Source organism: Platichthys flesus, chromosome 10 (genome assembly GCF_949316205.1).
Source record: "Platichthys flesus chromosome 10, fPlaFle2.1, whole genome shotgun sequence".
NCBI lineage: Eukaryota > Metazoa > Chordata > Actinopteri > Pleuronectiformes > Pleuronectidae > Platichthys > Platichthys flesus.
This window is the reverse complement of record NC_084954.1, coordinates 349,376-373,989: the sequence shown is the minus strand read 5'-3', so window position 1 is coordinate 373,989 and position 24,614 is coordinate 349,376. Positions and strand designations below refer to the sequence as shown.

General features: G+C 50.0%; 1 protein-coding gene and 6 non-coding genes across 14 annotated transcripts; all 7 read left to right on the top strand.

Moving 5' to 3' along the window:
- The first annotated feature begins 395 nt into the window (after window positions 1-395).
- arid4a (AT-rich interactive domain 4A) lies at window positions 396-24,614 on the top strand. 8 transcript variants are annotated; one of them, XM_062396915.1, is made up of 28 exons: window positions 396-874; window positions 1,151-1,218; window positions 2,038-2,128; window positions 3,418-3,528; window positions 4,597-4,687; window positions 9,492-9,602; window positions 11,420-11,485; window positions 11,729-11,819; window positions 12,205-12,284; window positions 12,399-12,496; window positions 12,578-12,710; window positions 13,201-13,280; window positions 13,374-13,450; window positions 13,637-13,815; window positions 13,890-13,962; window positions 14,211-14,305; window positions 15,123-15,220; window positions 16,174-16,411; window positions 17,174-17,382; window positions 17,784-17,945; window positions 18,167-18,248; window positions 18,818-19,007; window positions 19,554-19,616; window positions 19,700-21,214; window positions 21,332-21,436; window positions 21,546-21,701; window positions 22,637-22,783; window positions 22,862-24,614. In XM_062396915.1, the coding sequence occupies exons 6-28, from the start codon at window positions 9,588-9,590 to the stop codon at window positions 22,963-22,965; spliced, it is 4,056 nt and encodes a 1,351-aa protein (XP_062252899.1). In that variant the 5' UTR covers window positions 396-874; window positions 1,151-1,218; window positions 2,038-2,128; window positions 3,418-3,528; window positions 4,597-4,687; window positions 9,492-9,587; the 3' UTR covers window positions 22,966-24,614. The 8 variants fall into 8 exon arrangements, 7 of the variants coding, with proteins under 7 accessions (XP_062252899.1, XP_062252902.1, XP_062252903.1 ...); XM_062396918.1 differs by lacking the exon at window positions 11,420-11,485 and having other exon boundaries at window positions 397-874; XM_062396919.1 differs by lacking the exons at window positions 9,492-9,602; window positions 11,420-11,485 and having other exon boundaries at window positions 397-874; window positions 4,597-4,629; window positions 11,777-11,819.
- Window positions 1,769-1,850, top strand: LOC133963902 (small nucleolar RNA SNORD53/SNORD92). Its single transcript, XR_009923381.1, has one exon. It is a non-coding gene; the product is annotated as a small nucleolar RNA SNORD53/SNORD92 (small nucleolar RNA).
- LOC133963897 (small nucleolar RNA SNORD53/SNORD92) lies at window positions 2,396-2,475 on the top strand. Its single transcript, XR_009923376.1, has one exon. It is a non-coding gene; the product is annotated as a small nucleolar RNA SNORD53/SNORD92 (small nucleolar RNA).
- On the top strand, window positions 4,330-4,411 carry LOC133963903 (small nucleolar RNA SNORD53/SNORD92). The gene has a single exon (XR_009923382.1). It is a non-coding gene; the product is annotated as a small nucleolar RNA SNORD53/SNORD92 (small nucleolar RNA).
- Window positions 5,014-5,095, top strand: LOC133963900 (small nucleolar RNA SNORD53/SNORD92). The gene has a single exon (XR_009923379.1). It is a non-coding gene; the product is annotated as a small nucleolar RNA SNORD53/SNORD92 (small nucleolar RNA).
- Window positions 10,261-10,342, top strand: LOC133963901 (small nucleolar RNA SNORD53/SNORD92). The gene has a single exon (XR_009923380.1). It is a non-coding gene; the product is annotated as a small nucleolar RNA SNORD53/SNORD92 (small nucleolar RNA).
- LOC133963898 (small nucleolar RNA SNORD53/SNORD92) lies at window positions 12,042-12,123 on the top strand. The gene has a single exon (XR_009923377.1). It is a non-coding gene; the product is annotated as a small nucleolar RNA SNORD53/SNORD92 (small nucleolar RNA).

Genomic DNA, 24,614 nt, shown 5'->3' with positions numbered 1-24,614 from the left:
AGATTCCTGTGCAGCTCAGAACCTCCTCCCTGACTGCAGGGGCCCCTCAGACCACAGCTTCTGAGATGTGTCCTCTTCAGGACATCCTGCAGCCAGTCCTAAAGGTGAAGCCCTGTGACCCTCATGTGACTCCGCCTCCTCTCACACCTTCACATGATGTCCACTCATAAGGACATTCCTCTCAGCCCTCGTACTGTGTGTGCACGCCCCTGCCCGCACTGAGGGGTCACGTGTCTGTTACAAATCACCTCCATGTTCCCGCATAGGAAAACGACATCCAGGGCTCTGACGTCACATTGAACCTTTTACGTAAAAGCGTGGAGGTCCCGCCCACTGATCTTAACTTGTTCCGGATCAGAAATGAAACCGTGAAGAACGTGAGTCTCACTCACGGCCCCACGTCATTAAAGTGCGTGAGGGTCCAGTGCTGGTTCTCTCTTCATGTCACGTGACAGACACCACGTGTTTCAGAAGAAACTTCGCAGTTTGACGTGTTCCCCGGAGCCAGTGACGTCACAGATCCGTAAAACCCGTGCAGGTTTCGTGAGTGACACCTGAGCTAACGGCTAACTGGACCACTCGTTAGGTCACTTTCAGTTTAGCCGCTGTTAGCTTGTTAGCCTAGCTGTGGCTCAGCAGGCTAACACCCGAGCTAGCGGCTACATGCGGAGAGGAGCGGGCGGTTTCCCGGAGGAAAGCGAACGTTCCTCCGGTTGGACGTAGTGACCGGAGCCGGTGGAGAATGAATGGGCAAGCAGAGATCCGAGGCTGCCTCCGGAAATGACGTTGCTGTGCGTCACCCTTTGCGTTCCCCTGAAAGAGTATACTTCCGGTCGACCCCTTCCGCCCTCAGTGTGGCTGCACGTTGCTGAGGGTAAGTCACCTGCTGAATGCTCCGCGATATTTTATAATCTTATTAAAAAATGAAAGGTTTTAATGACGTGTTGTTCAAAGTAGTGAGCGGCGCTGCTGGTTTTAACTGTTAATATGTTTTTGAATGATATTTAACGTTCACGGCGAAACATGGAACACGATGCTGGCGCCATTTTGTTTGATCGCCACGCGGGGATTTTGAAGTCTTTGAAGTTACATTATTTTATTGTGTAAGCTTAAGAACGAAATAATAATCACAACCATGTGTTTTCTACAGAGATGAAGAACGAGCTGGAAACCAGCCCGAGTCACGTGTCGAGCTGGACTCAAGCAGTGAAGATGAAGGTGAGTGCTGGAGGAGCTGCTCCTCTTCTTCATGTCTGGAGTCACGTGTCACATCAGAATCAGAATTCTTTATTGCCATGTATAGTTGCACATACAAGAAATTGCCTTGGTGTGGTTGGTGCACTTTTCAAACAACAATATAACAAATTAAAAACAACAATATATACAGTAGAAGAGTTACGAGCGGTTTTAAGGTGCAGAGATTGGTGATGGTGCCAGTAATATAGTTATAAATTATGTGTATAAACTATCACACTTCACCTCCTTCATCACACATAGGCCGAGAACACAACTCTTCATCAGCTGCTCGTGAAGTTCAGTTTAAATCCCCCCTCTTGATTAAAGAAAGTTTCTAGAAAGACCTGGATTCTAAACTCTAGATATTTGTGTTAACACGCTGGTTTCAAATGATGGATTCAAGTCCTCTTCTGATCTGAGGTCAGTTCACTGGTGGTTCTGTGTGAGTTCACCTGTTTCACCCTGTGCAGCTTTAAGAACTAACAGTTCCTCTGAGATGCAGCCTGCACGTGTCCTGATTGGCTGTGGGGGGGCGGAGTGATGATACTGAGAACGGTTTCGCTAAATCAGCTGATATCATGTGATGTCACATTTTCTCTTGGCTGTCTGACCAATCCCCTGCAACTGTGTTTTTTATAGTTATTCTCATTTAACTTGAGTTTCATACAAATGTGGGATCTCCTCCAGATGAAGGAGCTGTGGTATCGTGATGGTTCCAGACCAGCAGCTCTGCTGGAGACCATTGTGTTAATGTTTACCTTAAATCCACCGTGTGTTACTGATGCTGCCTCTGTGCTCCAGGTGGGCTCCACTGTGGAGGTGAAGACCAGCGAGGCTTCATCCAGCGAGGCCATCATCAGCAAACTGACAGACGCCAGTCTCTACACTGTGGGTGAGTCTCTGACCAGTCTGCCCATTGGTCCACGCTGCTCCCAGTGGGGCTCGTACTCCTCTCCGATTGGTTCACAGCGGGATTTTGAAAATAGTGAGATCACATTGAAAATCTCATTTCACCGTCATTTACCACAAAGATGTAAGTGAAGTGTAACATGTGTTTAGGAGTGTGTGCTCCTCACAGAGCTCTTACACTAATACACAAATATTTAATACAGTGACTTTGAAATCAACAAGTCATCAGCGTCCTGATTGGCTGTTGGGGGCGGAGTGATGATACTGAGAGGTTTCGCTAAATGAGCTGATATCATGTGATGTCACATTTTCTCTTGGCTGTCTGACCGCCCCCCCCCGCCACCTGAACCTCGGCTCACTGAACAAGAAGTTAATTATAATGAAACACCAGGCGATGAGATTGAAATCAGGTGACCTCCTCTTTATTTGTCTGAATGTTCACAGCAGAGGATGAAACAGGACAGAGGCTCATCTCAGGAACTCTGGATCGTTGAGATAATTTGAGTCCGAACATTTTCCGGAGGTTTGTCTTAAGTCTGGGTCAGACATCCTCTGCATCAGTGGGGGGGGGGGGGATGGGAATCAGAAGTACGCGAAGGAAGGAAGGAGTGAGGAGGAGCCGACGAGACAAATCTGAAACCACGGTAGAGGTGGAGAAGTGAAATCCCTCAGAGGGGCGGACCTCGAGACGGAGAGGGAACCAAGTGAGCGACTGACTGTCGGTGCCGCTAAAGCAGGCTCACTGACTGACTGGCTCACTGACTGACTCGCTCACTGACTGACTGACTGGCTCACTTACTGACTCGCTCACTTACTGACTCGCTCACTGACTGACTAGTGCGATCTATGTTTTCTTTCATTTTCCAAGAGGACTACTTGTCCACTAGCTGCGCTTCTAGCCAAGAAGCAAATCCTGAAGGAACAGATTGCATTGCTCCGTCTGTAGGATTATGAGAGGCAACGTTTTCTTCTGCCTTGAATAGAATAATTGAAAGTAGGCTACAGACAAAACATCGATTTGCGAGGCAGCGTGGCGATTTAGAAAAATCATCATTCACAAGAATTGAGATTCGTAACTGAATCGATTTCCCCCCCCCCCCCCCCCCCCTCCCAACTTAGAGGTGTGACAGTTTGTGTGAACCTCAAATAGAAACACTCCTGGGTTCAGGTGAGTCAGACCAGTCACCAGCAGTGTTAGCCTGTCTCTGTTGTGTAGCTGATGTTCCTCAGAGGGATGTGTGAGTCCTGATGTTGTGTTTGTGTGTGTTTCAGGCAGCAGACGAGCCTGCTCACCTGACGGTGGGGACGGACGTCAGTGCTAAGTACAGAGGAGCCTTCTGCGAGGCCAAGATCAAGACTGTGAAGCGCATGGTGAAGGTCAAGGTGAGACACAGGCAGCAGGTGGACGTCTGACAGGAAGTGCACGTTTGGACCAGAGCAGTTTGTCTGAGTCCTGTGAAAGAGAAGAGTCACACCTGATCACAGTGGCGTCTGCGTTTGGGCTGCACGCTTCATTTAATCAGGATTACACCTTCCAACCATTATGAAAACAAAGTAGTGTTAGGGTTTCTGGTACAACAGTATTATCTTGAATCAAGGTCAGGCTTTGTACCCAGCTAAACACCAATCACTGCCCCGGCAGCTTCAGGATCAGGGCAGACCCACAGTACAGGTCCGGTGTCCTTGTACCGGTCTGTGTCCCCCTGCTGCATGCCCCCCCGCGCCTAGCTGCATTTTCTTTACACGTTAACAATAAACACCTTCACGGGTCAGAAGCTATTAGGACACGTACACTAGTTCACTTGTGTTTGTTGGATCCTCATGAGAGTTTGTGAAACATGTATTTAAACACATTAGAAGTGACGTGCACGACCAGGACCTCAGGGTCAAAGTGACCGAGCCACTGATTCAGGATCAGTCCTCAGCTCCACACTTTGTTTTATCATCAGAGCAGTTGAAATGATTTGTTGATTAACTAAAGAAAGATTCTAGAAAGACCTGGAGTCTAAACTCCAGATTTTTGTGTTAACACGCTGGTTTCAAATGATGGATTCAAGTCCTCTTCTGATCTGAGGTCAGTTCACTGGTGGTTCTGTGTGTTCACCTGTTTCACCCTGTGCAGCTTTAAGAACTAACAGTTCCTCTGAGATGCAGCCTGCACGTGTCCTGATTGGCTGTGGGGGGGCGGAGTGATGATACTGAGACCGGTTTCGCTAAATCAGCTGATATCATGTGATGTCACATTTTCTCTTGGCTGTCTGACCAATCCCCTGCAACTGTTTTTTATAGTTATTCTCATTTAACATGAGTTTCATACAAATGTGGGATCTCCTCCAGATGAAGGAGCTGTGGTATCGTGATGGTTCCAGACCAGCAGCTCTGCTGGAGACCATTGTGTTAATGTTTACCTTAAATCCACCGTGTGTTACTGATGCTGCCTCTGTGCTCCAGGTGGGCTCCACTGTGGAGGTGAAGACCAGCGAGGCTTCATCCAGCGAGGCCATCATCAGCAAACTGACAGACGCCAGTCTCTACACTGTGGGTGAGTCTCTGACCAGTCTGCCCATTGGTCCACGCTGCTCCCAGTGGGGCTTGTACTCCTCTCTGATTGGTTCACAGCGGGATTTTGAATATAGTGAGATCACATTGAAAATCTCATTTCACCGTCATTTACCACAAAGATGTAAGTGAAGTGTAACATGTGTTTAGGAGTGTGTGCTCCTCACAGAGCTCTTACACTAATACACAAATATTAAGTAAAGTGACTTTGAAATCAACAAGTCATCAGCGTCCTTTCCACTCTGGTACCACAGTGATTGGCTGTCTGAAAGTGTTGTGATTGGTCGGATGAGTGCAGACTGTGGGGGGGCAGAGTGATGATGCTGAGAAAGGTTTCGCTAAATCAGCTGATATCATGTGATGTCACATTTTCTCTTGGCTGTCTGACCGCCCCCCCGCCAGCTGACCTGGTCACTGAGTGTGAACCAGCTCCTGTGAGTCTCTGCTGACTCGGCGTCTTTGTGTTCCATGTTGTTTCTGCGGTCGCCATCGTTTCCAATGTGATTGTCTTTACACATGTATGTTCAGTTATATAAAGCTGCTGCACCCGACTCTGTCTAATCTCTGTCTCTCTGTCTCAGTGCTGAGGAGGAGAATGAGCCTTCGTCCAGTGAGGATGAGGAGGACGACAGGAGGAGGCTCAACGATGAGCTGCTGGGAAAAGTCTGCAGCATGGAGAACGAGGAGGAGCCGAGCAGCTGGTACCTGGCTATGGTAGATCCTCATCAGAAAACAAGCCGTCAAGACAGAGGTCAAACTGCAGGTGAGTTTATTCATTCAGTCCGATGGTCACATGCAGCAGGGAGATCCCCTTCTCTGCAGCTCTATAGAAACGTGCTCAGTAGATGAGTCGTGAATCTGAATGTTGATTTAATGTTTGTTTGTCAGATGAAGGAGTTTCAGTTGAACATGAACCATGTCAGTGCAGTGCTCCTGCTGTGAGGAACTTGTTGAAAGAATCAGAATCTTCCATCTTCATCATATAACACGGAGACACATGGGGGGGGGGGGGGGGGGCACCACGTCTGTTTCTGTCCTGTGGAACTGACGGACTCTTAACAATACGAGTAGTTCTCTTTAGAATTTATTGTTTTTCTTTTCAAGATAGATGTTTTTTCGTCATGTACAGTTTGTAATGTCTCTGTGTCCTGGGTCCTTCTCAGTGATTCAGATATTAACACGCTGTAATAAAACTACAAACATGAAATGATAACTGATCAACACCTGGTTAGAACTGATCTCAGATATGATTCCAGCTGCCTTGTGGTCTGAGAGAGAACCTGGGGTTTTCAGGTTTATTTTCTACTCCACTTCTTCATCTTCAGTTGTGAGGAAGTGTCAGTGGTTGTGGGACTCAGATATTCCTTCATATCATGAATCTTAAATTTCCTTCATTATGGTCTCAAGTTCTAAATGTAACTCGTTAAAAACCTTCAGAACCCTGAAGTGAGCAGAATCTGCGTTGGTCCCATTGTATGAAGTGTCATCAGGTGCACATGATGATCCACCAAAGGAAACTGTGAAGCTTCTAGATGATGCAGCAGAAAGGTTCCTGTCATCAGAGCATCACATGTTGGAGCTCCTGTAACAACACGTGTGTTTTATTCTCTTGTCACGGCCCGACCCTGAATCTGTCCCGTCTCATTTGTCCAGAATCTACATCGTTCATGACGAAGTGAAGGACAAATCGTTTGAGCTGGAGCTCAGCTGGGTCGGAGAAGGTAAGAACCAGTCGGTGGTGTGCTCGTCTTCTCCTTGTACCCGTCTGTCCATTTGTCTGTCGCTCCTCCAGTCTCTCCACTTATTGTGTCTTGTCCTCTCCCCTCCAGTCACAAATGGACGACACGAGCTGGTACCTAAAGATGTTCGAGAGGAAGCCGAGAAATACGCCAAGGTGAGCAGGTCCCTCCTGAGTCCACCTTCAGCTCCACCTCCATTCTCATGTTGGATCCGTTTCTTCAGTCTGTGATTCTGGTGTTTGTCTTCTCAGGATTCTTTAGAGGAGGACGACGACTCTGATGAAGACAACATGTAGACCCGTCCCCCTGCGTCCCCGCCCACATCTCGGACTCTGCCCTCAATCTTTTATATTGTTCACTTTTGATTTGAGAAAATAAATAAAGTTTGAAAACAGTTGAAGAGCTTCTTTGCTTGTGACTCCTTGTTTACCTGTCCAGCAGCTGGTGCTGTTTAGAAAGCAGCTACATGAATAAAGCTGATTCTGATGGTGACAGATTCCTGTGCAGCTCAGAACCTCCTCCCTGACTGCAGGGGCCCCCTCAGACCACAGCTTCTGAGATGTGTCCTCTTCAGGACATCCTGCAGCCAGTCCTAAAGGTGAAGCCCTGTGACCCTCATGTGACTCCGCCTCCTCTCACACCTTCACATGATGTCCACTCATAAGGACATTCCTCTCAGCCCTCGTACTGTGTGTGCACGCCCCTGCCCGCAATGAGGGGCCACGTGTCTGTTACAAATCACCTCCATGTTCCCGCATAGGAAAACGACATCCAGGGCTCTGACGTCACATTGAACCTTTTACGTAAAAGCGTGGAGGTCCCGCCCACTGTTCTTAACTTGTTCCGGATCAGAAATGAAACCGTGAAGAACGTGAGTCTCACGCACGGCCCCACGTCATTAAAGTGCGTGAGGGTCCAGTGCTGGTTCTCACTTCATGTCACGTGACAGACACCACGTGTTTCAGAAGAAACTTCGCAGTTTGACGTGTTTCCTTGAGCCGGTGACGTCACAGACCCGTAGAACCCGTGCAGGTTTCATGAGTGACGGATGATGTCACATGTTGTTCACATGTTGTTCACATGTTGATGGGCGACATTTTAACTCTCCGTGTTTTGAATGGAGTTTGGTGCGCGAGTTCCCAGCACGTATAGGGGCGGGGCTTCGCACAGACAAGGAAGCCCGTTGAGTCAATAGCGACGCGTCGTTGCTGGGAAAACACGAGCGAGGCCAATTGTGAGCTCCAGTGGGCGGGTTTTCTTTCAAGCTCTCCTCTGATTGGATGACCCCGCAGCCGATGGCGTCATTTCCCTTGTGGCGCCGGGTTCGTATCGACAAATAGCGACACCAGAAGAGGAACGGCCAATTAGAATCGAGGATTATTACGACCAATCAGATTTCTTTTGTGGAACGACCAATGTCGTAGCAGCCAATCACGTGTGAGGAAACAGAGCCGAGCTCAACAGCTTGTTGTTCGTGGATCGTCTCTGAGCTCGAGAGGAAGCAGCCGCGGCCGCGACCGTGAGTAAAACCCGCAGATTCTCCACAGACTCGGTACCGAGAACCGGCGGAACCAGCCGGTCCACCGGGGCTGGGGGCCGGGCGGGTCGCAAGGGGAGGTCGAGCCGAGCGCAGCGCGGTGAACGGCGGGTGTTTGAGTGGAGCAATGTGGAGCTGCTGCGCCTTTGTGGAAGCGACACTTATTAAATAAATAACTTTGGTTCTGATTCGGTTAATGGAAACTTGGTTTGTCCGCCACAAGGCGCTGGGGCTTCCGGGGTCCGGTTCCTGTCCTCGGGGAGCAACGGTTCGAATCCCCGCAGGATCACACTGCTCGTTCCGTCGCCAGTTAGCCAGGTGGCTAAATTTAGCTCCGGAGCGAAGAGTGGAGCCTCCGCTCGTTCCCCCCCTCGCACCGAGGCACACAGCCGCTGTTTAGGTCCGGTCGGTGTCGTGGTTCGGTGGGGTCGCGGTGACCGGGACTCTCCCCCGGCGGCGGGCGGCTAGCGGCCGTTGGAGGGTACGGTAAAGTTAGCCGAGCTAGCCGAGCTGACATGGTGAGCAGTGATGGCGACGTGACTCAGAGGAGCTGGGAGCGGAGCGGGAAGGACAGCCCGGCTCGTCCGGAGCTGCTTCCGCCCGCGTCCCTCCTGCGAGCCGCCGCCTCGTCTCCCCTGGCTCGGAGGAAGCAGCTCCACGGCCGGTCCCAGGGACTATGGCTCTCCGGGTTCATGGAGCTGTCGGTGCCACATATGAGATCCGGGCTGGGAGGGGGGGGGGGGCTGCACCGAGAAGAATGCCTGAGCTAGCAGAAGTCCGAGGCTAGTTTTTAGCTTAGCATCATTAACAACACTGACCCGCTGCTGTTTGTGTTTCAGTGATCGTCCGTGTCGAGCCGGACTCAAGCAGTGAAGATGAAGGTGAGTGCTGGAGGAGCTGCTCCTCTTCTTCATGTCTGGAGTCACGTGTCACACCACACTTCACCTCCTTCATCACACACAGGCCGAGAACACACAACTCTTCATCAGCTGCTCGTGAAGTTCAGTTTAAATCCTCCCTCTTCCTCACGGTGCAGGTCTGAGGCTGCTCCTGGTCTCATATGGATCCAAAGCAGTATTTAAGTTTTCTAGATCAGATAAAACAAGCTTCTGGAATATCTCAGCTTGTCTTCTAATTGTTTTCAACATTTTATAGAACTAATAACGTCCCAGAAAAGAATCTGCAGATCTACCGACTTGAAGCTGAAACCCTTAAAAGCTGTTTTCAGTCATGAGCTGTTCTTTCACATATCAACATCTGTTGTAGATATGATGTGATCCTGGAAACTCACTAATGCAGAGGAAACAGAAGCTGCAGGTGAGAAGTGTCAGGGACAGACGGGACGTTAGGGTCAGGTTAGCCATGTGACAGTTTGTGTGAACCTCAAATAGAAACACTCCTGGGTTCAGGTGAGTCAGACCAGTCACCAGCAGTGTTAGCCTGTCTCTGTTGTGTAGCTGATGTTCCTCAGAGGGATGTGTGAGTCCTGATGTTGTGTTTGTGTGTTTCAGGCAGCAGACGAGCCTGCTCACCTGACGGTGGGGACGGACGTCAGTGCTAAGTACAGAGGAGCCTTCTGCGAGGCCAAGATCAAGACTGTGAAGCGCATGGTGAAGGTCAAGGTGAGACACAGGCAGCAGGTGGACGTCTGACAGGAAGTGCACGTTTGGACCAGAGCAGTTTGTCTGAGTCCTGTGAAAGAGAAGAGTCACACCTGATCACAGTGGCGTCTGCGTTTGGGCTGCACGCTTCATTTAATCAGGATTACACCTTCCAACCATTATGAAAACAAAGTAGTGTTAGGGTTTCTGGTACAACAGTATTATCTTGAATCAAGGTCAGGCTTTGTACCCAGCTAAACACCAATCACTTGTTGGCAGCTTCAGGATCAGGGCAGACCCAGTGTATAGGTCCGGTGTCCTTGTACCCCCCCCCCCCCCCCCCCGCCTACCTGCACTTTACATTACATGTCAATTGGCTGACACTTTTGTCCAAAGCGACTTACAATTATTATGCTCAACATTTATGAGGGACCATTTAGGGGTTCAGTATCTTTCCAAGGACACTTCGGCATGCAGATGGGGAAGAGTGGGGTTTGAACCGGCAACCTTCTTGTTGCGCTTTCTTTACACGTTAACAATAAACACCATCACGGGTCAAAAGCTATTAGGACACGTACACTAGTTCACTTGGTGATAGTTGGATCCTCACGAGAGTTCATGAAACATGTATTTAAACACTTTAGAAGTGACGTGCACGACCAAGTTGGCTATGGGGGGGGCGGAGTGATGATACTGAGAACGGTTTCGCTAAATCAGCTGATATCATGTGATGTCACATTTTCTCTTGGCTGTCTGACCAATCCCCTGCCAGGTGAACCTCGGCTCACTGTGAAGACAGAGTTAATGTAAATTGAACACCAGGTGATTAGATTGATATCAGGGGATCTCCTGCTTTCTAGTTTCCATTGACCTCACCTGTCTCCACTCTCATTCAGCTCTTCACTTTGGTTTGTATGTTACTGTAAAGAAAATGGCTCTCGCTGAAGAAATGTGAGGTAACGAACCCGGGACAACACCGGCGAGGACACCGCTCGCTTCACGAGACGTGGTCGGCTCTTCACTGTTGAGTTCAGACCTACAGGCGTGTGCAGTGTGTCCCTTCATGACGACTGTGTCGGGACAGTGATACGATGGAGGGGTTCACAAGGATTCAACATTTAATTACATTAGATTTCTGAGTTGTTTTTTTCTTCTGTCACAAAGCGTCGCTAACACTTCCTTTCAGCAACACTTCCTTTCAGTCGCACTTCCTGTCAGTAACACTTCCTGTCAGTAACGCTTCCTGTCAGCTACACTTCCTGTCAGTAACGCTTCCTTTCAGCTACACTTCCTGTCAGTAACGCTTCCTGTCAGCTACACTTCCTGTCAGTAACGCTTCCTGTCAGCTACACTTCCTGTCAGTAACGCTTCCTGTCAGCTACACTTCCTGTCAGTAACACTTCCTGTCAGCTACACTTCCTGTCAGTAACACTTCCTGTCAGTTACGCTTCCACCTTGTCTCTGACTCGTCACCTTCACTTCCTCCTTCAGAGGAGTTTCAGTCACTAAGCAGCCAGCTGCAGAGACAGTCTACTTCCTGTTTACTCTGTGCTCCGCTGGTCGTGTCTGGACACAGCTCAGTGCTTCTCTCTGGAGCTTTGACTGTCAGTCGTCCATCTCCTTCACACTGAGCCATCACAAGCTATTTGGGTTTCAATGTCTGGCCCAATGACACTTTGGCATGTGGACCAGATTAGCTGGGAATCAGTCATCAGACAGAACATGAATCAGCTGTTTCTCTAAACCTCAGACATTCTGAGCAGCATGTCCACACGGTTCAACCCAGTGGACATGCAGGTGAAGCTGTCTCCCTCCTCACGCTCCTGTCTCTTCTCCAGGTGACTCTCAAAGGGGACAGCACGTCCCAGGTGGTGCAGGACGACCAGGTGAAAGGAGCTCTGAGGGTAAGAGCACACAGTTCATCACGTGACCAGATGTTTACAGCTGTTCTCATGGTCTAGGCTGGATTAGACTTTTAAATGATTTAATATCTCCCCCTCTATGTATCGTTTTATTATTTTGCATTTCTTTAAACCGTAGATCCCACACACAGTCGAGTCAGTGCTCATCGTGCTTCCTTCCTGCTCGGCCACAACAATGGAATTAAATAATGAATGTGTGTTAAAGATGCTGCCTCTGTGCTCCAGGTGGGCTCCACTGTGGAGGTGAAGACCAACGAGGGTTTATCCAGCGAGGCCATCATCAGCAAACTGACAGACGCCAGTCTCTACACTGTGGGTGAGTGTCTGACCAGTCTGCCCATTGGTCCACGCTGCTCCCAGTGGGACTTGTACTCCTCTCCTCACAGAGCTCTTACACTAATACACAAATATTTAATATAGTGACTTTGAAATCAACAAGTCATCAGCGTCCTTTCCACTCTGGTATCACAGTGATTGGCTGTCTGAAAGTGTTGTGATTGGCTGGATGAGTGCAGACGTTCTAATTGGCTGTGGGGGGGCGGAGTGATGATGCTGAGAAAGGTTTCGCTAAACGAGCTGATATCATGTGATGTCACATTTTCTCTTGGCTGTCTGACCCCCCCCCCCCGCCAGCTGACCTGGTCACTGCGTGTGAACCAGCTCCTGTGAGTCTCTGCTGACTCTGCGTCTTTGTGTTCCAGTGTTTGATGACGGAGACGAGAAGACGCTGCGGCGGACGTCCCTGTGTCTGAAGGGAGAGAGACACTTTGCAGAGAGCGAGGTGAGTCCCACTCAGACGGAGGGACTACTTCTCAGGCCTGTATCCTTCCACCTGGACTAAAGCATCTGACTCTTTCTGAGTGTTATTTAAATACATGTCTTCCTCTACCCCCAGACTCTGGACCAGCTGCCTCTAACAAACCCGGAGCATTTCGGGACTCCGGTCATCAACAAGAAGTCGAACCGTGGTGGACGGCGTTCTTCTCAAGCTGTGTGAGTTTATTTTACATATTGTTCAGTTATATAAAGCTGCTGCACCCGACTCTGTCTAATCTCTCTCTCTCTCTGTCTCAGTGCTGAGGAGGAGAATGAGCCTTCGTCCAGTGAGGATGAGGAGGACGACAGGAGGAGGCTCAACGATGAGCTGCTGGGAAAAGTCTGCAGCATCGAGAACGAGGAGGAGCCCAGCAGCTGGTACCTGGCTATGGTAGATACACCTCCACCTGTCTATCACATGAGTCTCCTCCACCTGTCTGTCACATGAGCACACACACCTCCACCTGTCTGTCACATGAGCACACACACCTCCACCTGTCTGTCACATGAGCACACACACCTCCACCTGTCTGTCACATGAGCACACACACCTCCACCTGTCTGTCACATGAGCACACACACCTCCACCTGTCTGTCACATGAGCACACACACCTCCACCTGTCTGTCACATGAGCACACACACCTCCACCTGTCTGTCACATGAGCACACACACCTCCACCTGTCTGTCACATGAGCACACACCTCCACCTGTCTGTCACATGAGCACACACACCTCCACCTGTCTGTCACATGAGCACACACACCTCCACCTGTCTGTCACATGAGCACACACCTCCACCTGTCTGTCACATGAGCACACACCTCCACCTGTGTGTCACATGAGCAGGCTCTGACTGCAGGTGTGTGTCTGTCCTGCAGGTGGTGTCTCCGAGCTGTAACGATGAGCTCGTGGTGAAGAAGGATCAGTGTCTGGTCCGATCGTTCAATGACTCCAAGTTGTGAGTTCACTTGTTATGTATTATTAATATTATAATTGATCTTTGATCAGAAACTGATCAGCTCTCTCTCCCTCCTGCTGTTCTGTCCCTCAGCCACACAGTGGCTAGGAGACATGTCCACCCAGTCAACTCCATCAGCATCGCCAAGTCTGAGTTATCCAACAGGACAGGTGAGACACTACAACCCCCACAATGCACCTGGGCGCTGGGCTCTGCCAGAGCTCAGTGCTGCTTATTCTGTCTCCCTTTTTTTCAACTGCTCCTCTTTTCTGTTCTCCCCTCTCTTCTTCCTCCTGCTTACACGCCTTCCTCCCCTCCATCCCATGTCCTTTCACCTCCTTCTCCCTGTCCTGTAGGTCTAGAAGCAGCCCAGATGTTCTTGAGGAGTATGGAGGTTCCAGATGTGTGGAAGATGGACATGAGTCAGATCCTGGACTCGTCCTCCAGTGACGATGAGGATGAAGGAGAGGAGAAGGAAAGCGAGGAGGACAACGACGAAGATGAGAAGAAAAAGAAGAAGCACATAAAAGAGGAGGTGAGAGTCTGAAGATGCTGATGACTGAGGCTGCTGTGGGGGTCAGATTCTAACCTCCCTGTGTTTGTGTGCAGCCGGAGGAGGAGCCTGACCCGGAGGAGAGGGACCACTTCCTGCAACAGCTCTACAAGTTCATGGAGGACAGAGGTGAGTCCCACAAGAGTCACTGTCGCAGTTTGTGTTCATGGTTTCAAATTCAGTTTGGACAAATGGTTGGTGGAGGTGGGACGACTGAAGTGCTGAACAATACCATCAAACATGTCCCCGGACTGGGAGGCTGAGTGTTGGTCAGCAGGAACCATGTGTGTGTCTGACCTCATGTGGTTCTCAGACCCGTGGACATTAGTGTAGAACCACGTCCTTCATGGCTAACACAACATCTGTCTGTCTCACAGGAACTCCTATCAACAAACCTCCTGTGTTGGGCTACAAGGACCTGAACCTCTTTAAGCTTTTCAGACTGGTCTTTCACCTGGGAGGCTGCCACAAGGTGAGGACTGTCCACCTGTCTGTCTGTCCCTCATCACCAAAAGCTCTGGAATCTACTCTTCTTTCCAAGTTGACGTCTTTGTCTTCTTCGTGTCCGGCTCCTCTTCTTCATCCTGAGATGTTTGTGTTCTTCCAGTTTCACGTCACGTGTTAGAAAACTCATCAACATGTCCACTCGCTCACTGGGAAGCTTCCACACATTGTCCTGCTGGTTCCTCACATGGACTCACTCTGACATGTTACACACATTGAACATGAGGCTGCAGGAGAAGATCCAGAACATGTCCAGAGACTCGTACTCAGACATTTGTTCTCACATAGAGAACCTGGAGAACATATGAGGAACATGTGAGGAAAACATCTATGGTTCAATTCAGGTCTGAAACATACCCATAAACTGAGGGCCGGGTGGAGTTTGTTTTAAAGTCTAATGGACATTGAATCCGATAGTCAGCTGACCAAGTGCAGGTCTGAAGGGATTCACATTCTGGTTTCCTCTAATGTTTCTCTTAACACTGATCATGACCTGTAGCTGTCATTTTGTATTTCATAGCACTCATACCTTTCATTAATGTATTGATATGTTGTAGATGCAGTTAATACATGAACATGCAAATCTGTGTGTGAGACAGCTTCATGTTCTTTAAGGAGCTCAGTGGGTCATGTGACCTGCTGATGACCAGGTGTGATGATGCAGAGAAAGGTGTCGCACACTGGACTGAAGTCCTGTGATGTCACTTCCTCTTGGCTGTCTCACCAAAGCTTGACGAGCTCTGATCTGTGTGTGTCTGTCTGTGTGTGTCTGTCTGTCTGTGTAGATTGAGTCCGGGACTGTGTGGAAGCAGGTCTACATGGATCTGGGGATCCCCATCCTGAACTCTGCTGCATCCTACAACGTCAAGACGGCCTACAGGAAGTAAGAGAACCCAGCTGCTCCCTCACCTCAGCTCACGTGGCTTCAGTCTCCGTGCTGGAGACACTGAGTGGCCGGAGGAAATGTTAGCAAGTTGTCGTCGGCCTCGTTCCTGTGAACACAATGTGAAACCTCAGGAGCAACCGGAGGAAACTGACGGGAGATAAATCTTAGCAAGCTCACGAGAGGGTTTATATTTTTTTCCAGAATGTTGACCTCAGGGTTTCTTTATCTCAGCGGGGGGGGAAGGTCTGATCAGATTATTTTCAACTGTGACTCATGTCATGTGTGTGATGTGATCAGGACTCACTGGTCCGTTCTGCCCCAGAGTCCCCGTCACGTTTGAAGAAAACAAGGAATTTTGACCAGTGCATCACTGACCCAGTTCTGGTCCAGTGCTATGGTTCTGTTGAGGGAGTAAAGTGGCTCTTGATGGTCTGGAACCAACAACTGGCTCAGGAGTTTCACACGTTATCTCAGGTTTGACACTGGATTTGAATAAGGACATGTTAGGACTGAAAAACATGCGTCTCACTGGTTCCATCCCAGTTGATGTACATGCTGTGGTTAATTCCCTCAAACAGGCCTAAGCTAAGAAAAGCCCTGACAGTACGAACACTTCCTGCTCTCCTCTGGTTCAGAACCACTAGCCCCCCCTCCAGCACTTCTTCAGCTGTCACTCAACCCAGTGAACTCTTCAATCTATTGGCCCCTCACACCAACACGTGGTGGTTCACAGAGGGTGAAAGATGAGTTGTGCGTCTGAAACTGTGAATTGAACCCATGGTTGTGACACCGCAGACAGAACCGGGTTCAGTGTCTTGTACATCAAGATTTGATGAACGTGTTTTGGTTCCGTATGAAACGTTGGAGGACAGATTGGAACAAGCTTTCCTCAAACGCTTCTGATCCGTTTCCCGTCTCTCTCTCCTCTGGTTGAACTCTTCTCATCTCAGGTACCTGTACGGGTTCGAGGAGTACTGCCGGTCCGCCTCCATCACCTTCAGGACCATCCATCACAACAACCCCCGCCCTCCCACAACACCAGACAACCCGGCGACAGCAGGGGTGGAGCCCACAGAGCCCCCAACGCAACATGTGAAGGCGGAGCCTGTTGACGACAAGGGGGAGGAGGCGGAGTCGGACAGTGCGAGTGAGAAGGAGGAGATGAAGGAGCTTCAGACGTCCCCGAGGGTGAGACTGAAAAACACTCGCATGAAATATCAGAACGCTTTGAAACATGTCCCAAACTTTCACCTGGATCTTTCTGCGGAACGTGAAAGATTCACCGAGCTTTTTATTAAAAGTTCAAACAGTTTTTAACACATTGAGATTTAGATGCTGATTCCTGAGTGATGGTTAGAATCAGATCTATTTGGACTGAGCTGCTGTTGATGCTTCAGCTGACAAGAGCCTGAAGGTTCTTCCTTGTGTTTAATGGGGTTTGACCAGCGAGTCCATAGGTTTAAGTGCCACCCACTGGACTGGAGTGTGGAGTGGCACAAGGTCGAGTCCCCTGTCCCCTGGCCCCTGTCCTCTGTCCTCTGTCCTCATGTTGGACGCTTGTCATGAAGTCATCACATCTTGTTACATGTGGTACTAAAGGAGGTGATCGTGGCTCTGGAGACAGGCTCATATCTCAAAATAACAAAGTTAATAAATTATAAAAGTGTAGATTTTTGTAACTTTGATGTAAGATGATTTAAAAACGTATCAGTTGTTTTGGTTTATGGACTTACAGAACCTTTTAGCTGAGATTCTGCAGATTTTAGAAATAAGAAGCATTTAAAGATTTTCCACAAAGTGACATCACAGGTGGAAAGAACACCATCAGATACGATGGAGGAACAATTCTACTGCCGAGTTCAGAGCTGCTGGTGGTAACAGCATCTGAAAACAAGTGTGACCCTGTTTTAGAACTGAAGTCCACAGACTGAAGCTGTGTGTCTGTCTCAGGGGAGGAGGAGGTGTGTGGGCACGCCGCTGAAAGCAGAGACTGACTCCTCCTCCAGGCCGGAGAAAAGAGGAGAGAACAGCGAGGAGCAGAGGGAGGTGAGGAGACGCAGCCACAGAAGAATGGACGACTTTGAGAAAGGCTCTGAGGACGAGGATGATGACGATGAAGATGAGGATGAGGATGAGCTGGAGAGGAGGAGAGGAGCCAGGTGAGACCGGAACATAATCACATAAATAATCATGGCTCCTTCAGGTGAGGCAGTTCCCCTAACGCCTCTGAACGGAGAATACTGGTATCAACAGTTTTGTGATTGAAGAAATGTTGTAGAGGTGAGAAATTATTTTTCTTTGACTCAGAAATCCTTTGGTGATCACTGTCATGAGTTTCCCCCGGACACAGGGACCTCAGGTCAGGTGTCACAGCTGTGGTCAGATCACCGACCTGATCCTGCCTGTGGACGCAGGTTACAGCCGCCTGCTGCTCAGTTACTCTTTAACTTAATGTACTCTATTACTTTCCAGCCCTGATTTGATACAGGTTGTTGAAGGATGAAGCCTCAGAGACAATTCAGGTGCTTCAACACTAACACTGATCCTGTGTCTGTGACAGGAGTGAGGATGATGAGGATGGAGACTCAGTGACGGGGACGAAGGTCAGGGTGAAGTACGGCCGAGGAAAAACTCAGAAAATCTACGAAGCTCACATCAAGAAGACGGACCTGGACAACGGGGAGCCGGTCTACCTGGTTCACTACTACGGCTGGAACGTCAGGTCAGTGTGGGTCAGAGGTTGAGTCCTCAGTGAGGGACACATCTGACAAGATCAAGACCATCACCCTGTGTCCCCGGCCCCGGCTGCTAACATGGAGGAGGCCTCGCCTTTTGTTTCTGCCTGTCCTGCTGGTTTCAAAGATGTCTTGGTCTGATTAGTTACGCACGTCAGCACTTGTCGTCTCGTCAGCAGTGTGTGAGGCAGATGTTTCTGCTCCGCAGGTACGACGAGTGGGTGAAGGCCGACAGGATCATCTGGCCCGTGGAGAAAGGAACGAAGAAGAGACAGAGGAAGAAGGTGAAGGTGAGATTCCCTTGAGCTCAGCCTGGTTATGTAAACTGTCGATGGCGTGATGCTGTGAACGGTTCTGATTGTCCAGTCAGCAGCCGGGGGGGGGGGGGCGCCTCCTCGGGAGCGTCTCAGGACGCACAGCAGTGAGGTCACAGAACTTTCTGAGTTCTTAACGATCGTTTACACTCGAATCGTCAAACATCTCACAACCTCAGTGCAACAGCTACGTTTACATAAGTTGTGTAACCATCAGTTTTTTATTCTTTATTGTAACATTTCAACCTAAGACAATGTCCAGGCCTCAACATTGACTTGTTCACTGGGGACGGACGTGAGGACGCCCTCTGTCCGTCCTCATGTCCGTCCTCCACAGTGCAACACGACCATAGGATGATCAAACAGTTATCATATTTAAAATTCAATCCTCACTGGAACCAGGAAATATTTTAAACATCAAAATACATCTCTTGATGGACTGATCCTCAGCGCTACATGATACCACCATGAAGACCATGAGGACACTTGGTCTCAATTATCAGACTGATCATGTGACTTCCTGCTAACGAAACCTGTCTCCTCAGCAGAACAAAGAGGAGGTGGAGAGGGATGAGGCCGCGGTGAAGCCACCGGGGGCGAAGCGAGGGCGCCCTCAGATGAGAAGCACTCCACCGGGCTCTGCCGGCCGCAGCGTCTCCAAGACGCCAAGCAGCGAGGGCCGGTCCAACGGAAAGAGCAGAACCGAGACGTCCTCCAGCTTGGCCAACGGAGACGGTAAGACACACTACGGCTTTTCACTGGTGGTGTAGTTCCACCCGGCGTCCACACGAATCCTGAGTTTACTAAATGTTCTGTAGTTATACAGATCTTTTCTAACAGTACAGTTTATGGCCAATCACACCACAGTGCATAGCGGCAGGCCACTTGGGGTTCAGTATCTTGCATGGCCATGCAGGTGGGCAGGACTGGGATCGAACCACCGGGCTCTATCCCCTCAACCAGTGTCCCGCTTAATGCACCTGGTATTCCCAGGCTGTCTCCCATCCAAGTGCTGACCAGGCCCGACCCTGCTGAGCTTCTCAGATCGGACGTGGTCAGCGCGGTTCGGCCGTTAGTTCGAGACCCGGGGTTGAGCTGTAGGACAAACAGAAATCCAGACTTTTGTAATCGATGACGCAGTCGTTCTCTTCCTGATTGGTTCTTATCAGTCACATGACTCAGCTACCAGCGGTGACTACAAAGCGTGATCACTTCCTGTCAGTAACAGCTCCTCCTGGTGGTGAAAGTGTGTGTGTCCTCTGACGTGTCGTCTCTCTGCAGGAACTCCTCGCAGGAGAACCAGGAGAACGTCGGGCATGTCCGACTCGGACCGAGGGTCCATCGGTGAGAACCACAAACTGCTGCTTCTCATTTACCATCCAGTCGCAGCACTGATGATTTAACCAATCACTGCTCTCTTCCTGCAGAAGATTCTGGGAACTCTTCAGACGACAGCGAATCAGAAGAGCCGCCTGATAAACAGCCATCGCCTTGGCGAGGGAGAACTGAGGCGCCGCCCTCCCAGGAGGAGGAGCATCAGGAGGAGGAGCATCAGGAGGAGGGGCTTCAGGAGGAGGAGCATCAGGAGGAGGAGGAAACGAGTGAGGTCACTAACATCTCAATGCCTCCTTATGACGATGACACTGTCACCATGGAAACAGCAAGTCATTCCCCTGCCGCAGCCTGTCCCAGCACGTCTGGGAAAGTGCTGAGCCAATCAGAGGAGGAGGAGGAGCCGGCAGTGCAGGGGGAGGAGCCGGCAGTGCAGGGGGAGGAGCCTCCAGTTGAAGTCACCATGATGCCAGTTCCCCTGGACAACGAGAGCAAAACGTCTCCAGGACAGGAAGTGGTCATCAAGTCCTCTCCCGACAGGATGTCCCCTCCCCCCGACAAGAACCAAACGTCTCCTGAGAAGCAGTTGTCCCCCCCACCTGCTGCAGAGGAGGGGGACAGGTGCACTCCTCTGTCCTCCCCCAGGGTCAAAGGCCGGCGGGCCAACCTTAAAGAGACAGGCTCTGAAACTCCTCCCAGAATCCCCCTCTGCACTCCCAGCCCCGCCCTCAGTCCCTCCCACAATGCAGAACTCGCTTCTCCTCCTCGAAGCGTCCTTAAGAGACAGGACGAGCCCATGGTGGTCCTCCATTGTCTCCCCCCTGAGTCCCCCACCATGGACTCGGACACTGACTCTGCCACTGAGGAGGAGGAGGAGGAGGAGGCTTCACCTGAGGAAAGGAGCAGCTCGGCGCTTAAACGTAAAGCAGCAGAGCAGAGAGGAGCAGAGAAGAAGCTCCGCCCAGACAGGAAGCAGGAGGAGGAGGCTGCCTCCCCCAAAACCCCCGCCCCCGCATCCAAGGTGGCGTCCGGAGCTTCACCCAAAACCGCCTCCTCCCCGCTCCGCCCAGAGAGGAAGGGTGAGGGGGTGATGAAAACAGAGGAATCACCCTGTACCAGAGAGGAGACACAGAAGGAGGTACCAGGTGGCGCCATGAAGGAGCAAGAGGTGCATGCTGGGACACCTCCCCGTGCTCCAGAGGCCTTGGGTCCCCCCCCCGCTGAGGAGCTGGAGCCACAGATCGGTCCTGAGGCGCTCGTCTGCCACGAGGTGGACCTGGACGACCCCGACGACAAGGAGAAGCCCGTCTCCTCCTCAGAGCACCTCCTCCTGATGATAAGGGAGCAGCAACAAGCTCCGCCCCTGCTGTCTCACCTCCACCAAGCTTCCCACCCTACCCCACACTCGCCTCACCTCCCCCAGCCCTTCCTCCCTGCCGCTGCTCCCAGCTCCACCCCCTCCTCCGAGGAACTGCGCCCGACCAGGAGCGCCACAGAGGACGATGGGGCAGGAGTGGGGGGGGAGCAGGAGGGCAACTCCAGTCCCGGGTTCGACGGCAGCAGCTCCTCCTCCACCTCCCTGCTGTCACTGCAGGAGAACAAGGACCGAGGTAAGAGCACAGCTTGGGTTTGTTTACCTCTGTCGACACAACACAACCCTGCTCTCTGATTGGTTCCCTGTATTTGTGACGTTGAGGAAGTAACTGTGTGACCTTTGACCCCCTCAGGTCAGAAGAGGGCGATGGACTGTAACTCCAGCCCGTCGGCCAAGAAACAGAAACGCACCCAGAAACGACCGAACACGCCCGGGAAGGTGGAGAAGAACGGAGCAGGTGAGCCGCGTGATGATGTCACTGGTGGTGACGTCATCGGCCCTCCCTGAATGACATCACAGTGTGTTTGAGATGCTGCTCTAATGAACCCTCCTCTCTCTCCTTCCAGGCCACAGCAGCGACAGCGAGGACCAGTCTCGTCCGTCGTCTCTGTCCAAGTCTCAGAAGTCTCGGTGTCCTGGTTTGTCGTCTCCGTCGTCTCACAGCAAAGACAAACCCAGCTCCCCGTCCTCCCACAGGTCGTACAAGTGGACGCTGCAGCTCGGTAAGTCCCCACGGGGTCGGGTTCACCTCAGGTCGGGTTCACCTCAGGTCGGGTTCACCTCAGGTCGGGTTCACCTCAGGTCGGGTTCACCTCAGGTCGGGGTTCACCTCAGGTCGGGTTCACCTCAGGTCGGGTTCACCTCAGGTCGGGTTCACCTCAGGTCGGGTTCACCTCAGGTCGGGTTCACCTCAGGTCGGGTTCACCTCAGGTCGGGGTTCACCTCAGGTCGGGTTCACCTCAGGTCGGGGTTCACCTCAGGTCGGGGTTCACCTCAGGTCGGGTTCACCTCAGGTCGGGGTTCACCTCAGGTCGGGGTTCACCTCAGGTCGGGGTTCACCTCAGGTCGGGGTTCACCTCAGGTCGGGTTCACCTCAGGTCGGGTTCACCTCAGGTCGTTAGTCTGTAAACAGATCAGAGGTTTGACCTTGAACTCTTCATTCACCTTGTGAACGTATCATCCAAACAACCTCATATCTGTCTTGATGGAATTTCATCACATTTGGACCAGTTGTCTCAAGGATGAACTGGTCAGAGGTCAGAGGTCACGGCCTCATAGTGGAAGTGTTGGTGGAGGCCGAGTCAGAATCGCTCTCGTTCACTTTGAGCAAAAAAAAACAAGAAAAATAAAAACTGTTCCTGATCCGTCTGTAAGTGATGGAGCTACTGAAGTTAAAGCAGATGTTATTTTCTATGTTGCTCTAAAACCATTAACGTTCTTATGACACAAATCACTGACACCACGTGACGGAGCAGCATCTGTCTCATCATGTCTCAGCTCGGTGACACTGAGGTCCTGAACCAGTCGTGGGATTTAATCATTAAACTCCTAAGAGGGGAAACGTCCCCTGTGGACCTGGACTGGTTCATCTGCCTGAATGCGGAGACACAGAACTGTGATAACCGTGTGTCTTCTTCTTCCTCCTCCTCTTCTTCAGATGAGCTGGACAACTTGTCGAGCACAGAGAGGATCTCCTTCCTGCAGGACAAGCTGCAGGAGATCCGAAAGTACTACATGACCTTGAAGTCAGAGGTCGCCTCCATCGACAGACGCAGGAAGAGGCTAAAAAAGAAGGAGAGAGAAGGTAGGAGCTGCACAGTGGATTCAGCTGCTTTTATTCTGAAGCTGTTAGAGCTTGTTACTGACTTCCTGTCTCTTTCAGTGTCCAACACGACGCCGTCGACCTCCTCGGGGTCCTCCGACACGGGGATGAGTCCGTCCTCGGCCTCGCCCAATCAGAACACCGTTGCTGTGGAGTGCAGGTGATGACACGCCCACTCAAGCTCCACCCATCCACCGTATTCCCATTTTCCTCGTCCTCACCGACTGCAGCCACAGACTCCGCCCACTCCGCCAGCAGAGGACATGATTGGTGAAATAAGGTCTCGAACCTCCAGGTGAGAGCTCATCGACTGCAGCAGTGGCTGATGGGAACGCTTTCACTCCTGCAAATATGGTGGTGTGTGGGGGAGGGGCTACTCCAACTTGACTTAGCCCCACCCCCTCACATATGGACTTCCTGTTCAGAGACAAATGCAACAGAAAAATCAGCTCGTCGTCTGTTAAGCCGCCACAGAGCACTTCTTTCCTTCTTTCCTCCCTCCCTCCCTCCCTCCCTCAGTACCTCAGCCCAGCGTCTCTGACTTTCAGAATAATGTGACCCTTTTTTTTGGGGGGGGGGGGGGGTTTGCTCCTGCTCCTACAGGTGGGAACAGGAAGAGGAAACGGTTCATTATGCAATTTATCCTTTTTTTTTTAAACAGAAGATATTATTTATTTAAACCAAAAACGACTTTTCCAACTTCCTGCTGAGTGTTTTTGATCTTTTTGTATGAAATCAGAGATTTTATTTTGGTAAAACAGACAAACAAAAAATTCAAAGTCCTGGACGTCACAGCGAGAGAGCGTCGTGTTTCCTGGAGGACCTTTACTGCACCGGGGAAACACAGGAAACGGTATAAAAAAAGATTATCCACATTTGATGTTTCGAATGTAACAAGAGATTTTTTTTAAAGGAATTTTGAGCCAGAATGTTTAATTTCATCACTTTGATTTGAAAAGTGTAATTATTATCTACTTTCTTTTCATTTATCAAATTTGTGCCTAACAATTTAAATCTCAAGATTCTTGATTTTAAAATCATAATCTGATCAGTTTAATTTGAAGTCTCTTAATTCTGACTCATTCATTTGATTAAGAGTAATGACTTAATTATTTATTTTGACTATTTCATCGTTGTTTAATAAACTAAATTAATTAAAAAACACAATTGGTTATTTTTGGTCAAAATTTTACTAAATTCCGACTTGGAATCTTGTAATTGTTTTATTTTGGTTTAAAAAGTCATTTCAAACTACCGTCTAATTTGGATTTAAATATTTTTAATTTGGTCTTTTAATAAGTTCATTTATAAAATTAGACTTGAGTGGTTTTTATCATTGAGTCATTATAAATTTGGATTAACCTCAGAATGGTTTAATGACCATTTTTCCTCTGACTGAATTAATCTTCCGTGCATCGGAGGTCTGAGCTCAGTACTGACGCTGCTCCCCCCCCCCCCCCCCCTCCCCCTCTGTGCGTCAGGCTCGAACCGACGGCTGATTCCTGCTCCTGAACATTTTGTTGTTTTGTACATAAAAAGCTCTGAGTAAAGAAAAGAATAAAACCACATGTATTTGAGAAGAACGTTTTACACGCCTGTAAAGAATGATTTATAGTATTTTTTAAGAGAAGACTCTTTGTACTGTTGTTTTATGAACTCCTCAGTTTTTGGGTGTTTTGCTAGCGGCGGGTTTCGAGAGCGACGACTGTAAATACAGAAACACACACTTCCTCCTGAGAACAGAAGCTAAGCCATGATGGACTGTGTGCACAATAAACAGAGCTCTCTGTTTCTAATAAAGTTTTTAAATATG

What these genes read in the sequence shown, in the direction of transcription:
- arid4a (XM_062396912.1), top strand. An exon ending in TCGTTCAATGACTCCAAGTT is followed by an intron (nt 13,281 to 13,373) that starts GTGAGTTCACTT and finishes TCTGTCCCTCAG; the next exon opens with CCACACAGTGGCTAGGAGAC. An exon ending in GAGAGGAGGAGAGGAGCCAG is followed by an intron (nt 17,383 to 17,783) that starts GTGAGACCGGAA and finishes TGTCTGTGACAG; the next exon opens with GAGTGAGGATGATGAGGATG.